General features: G+C 36.8%; 1 protein-coding gene across 1 annotated transcript in view; it reads right to left on the reverse strand.

Annotated features, from left to right (window-relative positions):
• Window positions 1-1,427: 1,427 nt before the first annotated feature.
• The window catches only part of LOC143030506 (uncharacterized), a 30,768-nt gene continuing 25,448 nt past the window's right edge, over window positions 1,428-6,747 (reverse strand). The window contains exon 4 of the mRNA XM_076193657.1: window positions 1,428-1,664. Coding sequence (XP_076049772.1) covers window positions 1,428-1,664 — 237 coding nt within the window. The remainder of the gene's footprint in view (window positions 1,665-6,747) is intronic.

The following is a 6,747-nucleotide window of genomic DNA, read 5'->3' on the forward strand; positions in this document are numbered from 1 at the left end:
TATCTGCAGAAGCCTGAAGATTCTTTCCTTCTCGTACTCATCCATTTTTTCTTAAAGAAGAGGCATCGAGGGTCAAAAAGGAGCAAAAAATTTCTTCACCAAGGCAAAATTACAGTTCCCACTAATACTAGAAAATGTATAAAAAAAAACTGGAAAACACAAGTTTCTTTCCAGATTCAAGCGGGTGCAGCTTCCTTCCCACTTGGCTGACAAGGTGTGAGCCACTCCTTCGTAGGTTTAAAGGGTATAGTCTCAGGAGGAACTGGAAAATTTTTGGGAACTCTGAGAGAAATATAGGAAATTTTCCCGACGTCGTCCGCGTTCTCGCTGATATTTTGCTTTTCTTCTCTCCAGTTTTTTCTTTCGACGTCTCGAAAGGTTCTTCGACTGCCTTCCCTCCATTTCTCTTTAATCTGCTGAGGAGAGAAAATTCTTGTGCGGACTCTGAAAGAACTATAGTGTATTTTCCCAAAGTCGTCCGCGTCCTCGCTGGTGTATTGTTGTTTTTCTCTCCAGTTTTTTCCTTCGATGTCTCGAAAGCCTCTTGGTCTGGTATCCCTCCAGTTCTTGTTTCGCCAATTTAGATTCAAGCCTGCGTTCGACATCTTGATCATGGCAAATGCTACGTCCTCAGCGATTCAATGACCTTCTGTAGACATTAAATTTAAAATATCTACCACATCGATGAATACTTACATCTAAGAAAGGCAATGTGTTGTTCTCTTCTGTCTCAAATGTGAATTTTATAGAAGGAACCAAACTATATAACTTTAATACAAACTCATCCACAGGTTTATCACAAGGCCAAATACACAATATGTCGTCATCATATCTGTACCTTATTACATTAGATGGCAAAATATTAGGCAATAAATCTCTTTCGAAAAACTCCAAATATAGATTACTTAAAACCAGAGACAGACAATTCCCCATAGCCATACCAAATGTTTGTTTGTAAAACTTCCCATTAAACTCAAATTTCGAGTCAATAACACATAACTTGATTAAACTAATAATTGCATGGGAAGGAAGTATAAGATTGTTGGGACAAACCACTTGGACACAACATCTCTTTTGACTTCAAATTGGTTAGCTTTGATATAACAAGTCTTTTTACTTGAGTCCCGCTTTTTGACCTGTTAAGCTTTCTTGAAAAAGAATTAAAGAAATATGATCTTATACTGTCCTTGGTCACACTCGGGACCTAAGACATGAGAAAAAGTTGACCGATCGTACCGGTTGTTTTTTACGAAAGGATTTTTTTTTTTTTTTTTTTTTTTTTTGACAACAAAATGAAGGTCCCATGCTGCTTCCAAAAACCCTGACACATATGACGTAAGCGATTTCAAGACCACAGAGAGCCGATACCCACAAATACTAGCAAATGTATAAAAAAAACTAGTGACAAGCACAAGATTATTCCAGTTTCAAGCGGGTGCAGCATCTTTCCCACTTGGTTCAGAAGGTATGAGCCACTTTTCAGGAGGTTTAAAGGGCACTGTCTCAGGAGAAACTGGAAAAAGGATGGGGACTCTGAGAGAACGATAGGGTATTTGTCCGACCTCGTCAGCGTTCTCGCTGTTACGTTGTCCTTTTTCTCTCCAATTTTTTCTTTCGACGTCCCGAAAGGCTCTTGGATTCGTTTCCCTCCAGTTCTCTTGAGTCTGAGGAAGAAATGGAAAATTTGGGGGGCTTTTGAGAGAACGATAAGGTATTTTCCTGAGGTCGTCGGCGTTCTCGCTGGTACGTCCTCTTACTTCTCTCCAATTTTTTCTGTCGACGTCTCGAAAGGCTTTTGGGCAGCTCTCCCTCGAGTTCTCTTTGTTTCGCCAATTGAAATCCGTGCTTGCGTTCAACATGCTGATCCTGACAAATTCTACGTACTCAGCGATTCAAAAACCTGGAGAATCTTCTATCAGACACAAAACCTCAGATTCTGATATGACAAACAAATAAGAGTATGGACAATATATATTTACATCATCAAAATAATAACATCATTATGCATACAATAGACTCACGTATTACAACACACACACACACACACACACACACATACACACACACACACACACACACACATATATGTATGTATATATATATATATATATATATATATATATATAAATATATATATATATATATATATATAATATATATACATGTGTGTGTATATATATATGAATATGTATATATATACATATACATATATATACATATATATATATATGTATATTATATATATACATATATATATACATATACATATATGTATATATATATATATATATATACAAATATAAATATAGATGTATATATATACATATACATATATGCATATATATATATATATGTATATATATATTTACAGATGTATATATATACATATATATATATATATATTATATATTATATATATAATATATATTATATAATATATACATATTGTAACGTAATATTAGATATTACGTCATATGTGTAATTATGTTATAGAATTGTGTTCCTTTGTATTACATAACTATGTTCATATTTCTTGTCTATGTATGTATTGTAACAATATTAAGCAGTAACGCCCGTCCACTATATGTAATCTTGCCTACGTGCGGAGAGAGGTGCGCACTCTTGTAGAACAAACAGACAAGCGAAATCCTGAATAGTTCGGAGCGCACAGATTTGACAGTTACTAAATAAGTAGATTGTTCAAGCGAGTCGAGGGTCTTAAAACTACCCATGTTGACGTGTGTTAACTTACCCTCCTCCCCTCCTTTCACTCTCTCGCACACTCACCCGGAAGTATTCCGCTTCCGGTCCAATGGTATATAAGCGGTGGAAATCGCTCATTCCTTGTCATTTCTCGCTCTATTGATCTCTTGATAAAAATACAAGTTTGGACTCATGAGACGATTGGTGTGAAGTGATCACCCTTTTTGCCTACATTACGTGTCTGATATACATTGCATTACTTTACTTATATTTGTACTTATTACTTATTTTGATGCATGTTCCTGATCTCTGTGTACTTAGATAGTACCATATTGTATACGTATCTTGTGTTTCTTATTTGAACGATAATTTCCATATTCTCATAATCATGTACGGTCCCATTGACCCTACTGCCCATTCTCTTTTGTGTTGATTACCTGTAAATATTTTCCATATTAATAATTTCGTTTACTAGTTTTATCGCTAGTTTAATATTCCTTTCCTGGAATCTTCTTTGTTACCTTTACTTCTAGTCTTACGAATTATCTAGGCCCTGACCAGATAGTTCAGTCCTACAGTGGCTTCTAGAAGTGAGCTGGTTCTTAAGCACATATCCGTTATACGTAACGTATCTTCACATACCAGCCCGCCCGTAACAAAGTGGCGACCCTTGCCAAGGATATTGGATCAGGTATTTAACACATTCTTATAGAGATGGATGATATAGTTCAAGAATTCGTTCAAAATCCCAAGGTAAGTTTCTTAAAGAAACAAACTAAAGACACTTTGATAGAAATAGGCAAGCACTTTGGAGTAGACATTGATACAAGTTTGCGAAAGAAAAAAATACTTCAGGAACTCGTTGAAAATCTGATCGAAGATGAGATCTTATCTCCAGAAGAGATTACAGCTATACAAATTCCTTCAAATAGGTTAGAAATAGAGGCACGACTAACCGAACTTAAGATTAAGGAGATTGAATTAAAGGTCAGGAGAGTAGAAATTGAGGAGGAAGCTAAACTGAAACAAATGCAAATTGAGGCAGAATTTAGAGCTAGAGAAGAGGAAGCTAAAGCGAAACAAGTAGCTAAAGAGGAGGAAACTAAACTGAAACAAATGCAAATTGGCAGAATTTAAAGCTAGAGAAGGAGAAACTAAAGTCAAATTGGCAGAGTTAGAATTAAAGAAGGCAGAAGTAGAAGCTAGGATTGTTGATAGACAACCCGTAGTTCAGGAAGGTCATATAGATATTTCAAAGTATGTAAAACTTCTACCCCAATTTTCAGAGGGAGAGCCAGAAATTTTCTTTCTTCAGTGGGAAAAATTGGCGCAACAGTTACAAATCCCTAAAGAAAATTGGCCATTAATCATTCAAACACAATTTAAGGGTAAGGCTCAGCAAATTTATACTTCTCTTTCAGAAGCAGAAAGCGAGTATGATAATATGAAAGCTTGTATTTTAAAAGCTTATGAACTAATACCAGAGGCCTATAGACAGAAATTCCGTAATTATAGGAAGACACCTCAGTTAACATACGTAGAATATGCGGCTCAACGAGAGAGGTTATTCAATAGGTGGTGTTTGGCTAGTGAAACGGACACCTTAGATAGACTTAAACAGTTGATTTTGTTGGAGCAGTTTAAGAATACCTTAGAGACAGATCTTAGGACTTTTATAGATGATCATGTTCCCGAAACTTTAACTAAAGCTGCTGTATTGGCTGATGAGTTCACACTAAATCATAAACCTAAGTCAAGACAAATGGAATCCCAAAAGTCAAAGTCATATATTCCAGATTCAACAAAATACTCTGATCCTTGGTCCCCAAAGAAACGCTTTGAAAATCAGTCTAGCCCATCACATTTCAGTTACAGGTCTGATTTCAATCAATATCCTCCAAACCAACCTTGGCAAAGAATGGAAAGGTTTAAGACTAATCCCCCTGTAACTTGTTCATATTGTAAACAGGTTGGCCATCACATTTCTAATTGCAGAAAGAGACTGACACCCTCATTCTCCAATAAGACACCAACTCTTGTAAGTAATATAAAATCAGATGATTCAAAATCCTCTATTCAGGATAAACTACCAAAGAAGCCGGTATTGTCAAGTAATGTAGAACCCCCCTCATCAGATCATGATCCTTGTTTCAAACCATTTGTATCTTCAGGAACTATATCTCATAGTAGTAGTTCACAACAATATCCTATTTCCATACTCCGAGACACAGGAGCAAAGCAAAGTCTGATTTTAAATTCTGTCTTGCAGAATCTGGGTGAGTCATATACAGGTTATGATATATTGATAGAAGGAGTTGGAGGAATTGTAAAATGTCCATTACATAATGTTTTCTTGCGGTCTGATTTAACAACCGGAATGGTTAAAGTAGCAGTAGTAGACTCTCTTCCCATAGTAGGAATATCCTTATTGTTGGCCAATGACATCGCTGGAAGCAAAGTCATTTCTCCCTTAATAACTAATAACCCTAAGACCTCAGTAGAACCTTCAGATAACTTACAGTTGTTTCCCGCTTGTGCTGTAACCAGATCTCAGTACAAGAAATCTGAAGAGGAGACCTATAATTTAGAATCCCTATTCTCCCAAACTGACTCATCTTCTTCTTCACCAGTTTCTCTATCTAGAGCAGAATTAATCAAAGAACAGAAGTCAGATCATTCTCTTAAAAATTTGTACGAGATTGTTTCATCTCCAGAAGAAGTTGAAAATATGTCACGAGGTTTCTATATAGAAAACGGAGTCCTAATGCGAAAATGGAGAGCATCCACCGCAACCGCTGACCAGCCATGGCAAGTAAGGAATCAAATAGTCCTCCCTCTTGGTTTCAGGAATAATGTTCTAAGATTGGCTCATGATACTCCCTTAGCAGGTCACTTAGGGGTAAGAAAGACCTTGTTCAACATAACCCAACATTTCCATTGGCCCACGGTTGTCAAAGATGTTGCCCAATATTGTAAAACATGTCATACATGTCAACTTGTAGGTAAGCCCAACCAGAAAATTGTAGAAGCTCCACTCCATCCCATTCCTGTAATGGAAGAGCCATTTAAAAAAGTTCTTATTGACTGTGTAGGACCTTTACCTCCTTCAAGTAAAGGAAATCAGTACATTCTCACAATCATGTGCATGAGCACTCGTTTTCCAGAAGCAATTCCTTTGAAAAATATTAAAGCTCAAAACATAATCAGAGAAATGTTGAAATATTTCACTATGGTAGGATTTCCTAAGAACATTCAAAGTGATCAAGGAAGTAATTTTCTTTCCAACAAGTTTAGAGAAACTCTTGTAACACTAGGTATAAATCATGTAACTTCCTCCGCCTATCATCCTCAATCACAAGGTGTTCTAGAGCGCTTTCACCAAACGCTCAAGACAATGTTAAGAATCTTCTGTGCTGAGAACACTCGAAATTGGGAAGACGGACTCCCCTTTTTGTTGTTCGCCACCCGAACAACAATTCAAGAAAGCCTTGGATTCAGCCCGTCAGAATTAGTCTTCGGTCATGAAGTCCGTGGTCCCCTAAAGATACTTCATGAACAATGGATGAAAGAAGAACCACCTGTTCCTTCTTTGAAATACGTGTCCCAGGTCACCGAGAAGTTGTTAGAAGCTTGGAAGTTGGCAAGAGAGAACTTGACGAATGCTCAACGAGTAATGAAAGGTCGGTATGATAAAAATTCTAAACTTAGAACTTTCTCTCCAGGAGATCAAGTGTTACTTTATCTTCCCATACCAGGAGATCCATTGCAGGCTAAATACAAAGGACCCTATGAAGTCTTGTCCAGAGCCAGTGATCTCAACTACATAATCAAAACTCCAGACAGAAGAAAGAGTTCCCGTCTCTGTCACATAAATACCTTAAAACCTTATCATTCCAGAGATCCAATTCCAATTTGCAGCTCTACCACAATAGAATCGGAAGAGCCTCCTGATAACCTACCTAATCCTCCTGAGATTCCCTTGGAAAACTCTCAGATACTACAAAATCTTCAGATAAAAGTAGGACACTTATCTGAGAAACAAGA

This window comes from Oratosquilla oratoria, chromosome 12, assembly GCF_046742065.1.
Source record: "Oratosquilla oratoria isolate Oo_2021 chromosome 12, ASM4674206v1, whole genome shotgun sequence".
Taxonomy (NCBI): Eukaryota; Metazoa; Arthropoda; class Malacostraca; order Stomatopoda; family Squillidae; genus Oratosquilla; species Oratosquilla oratoria.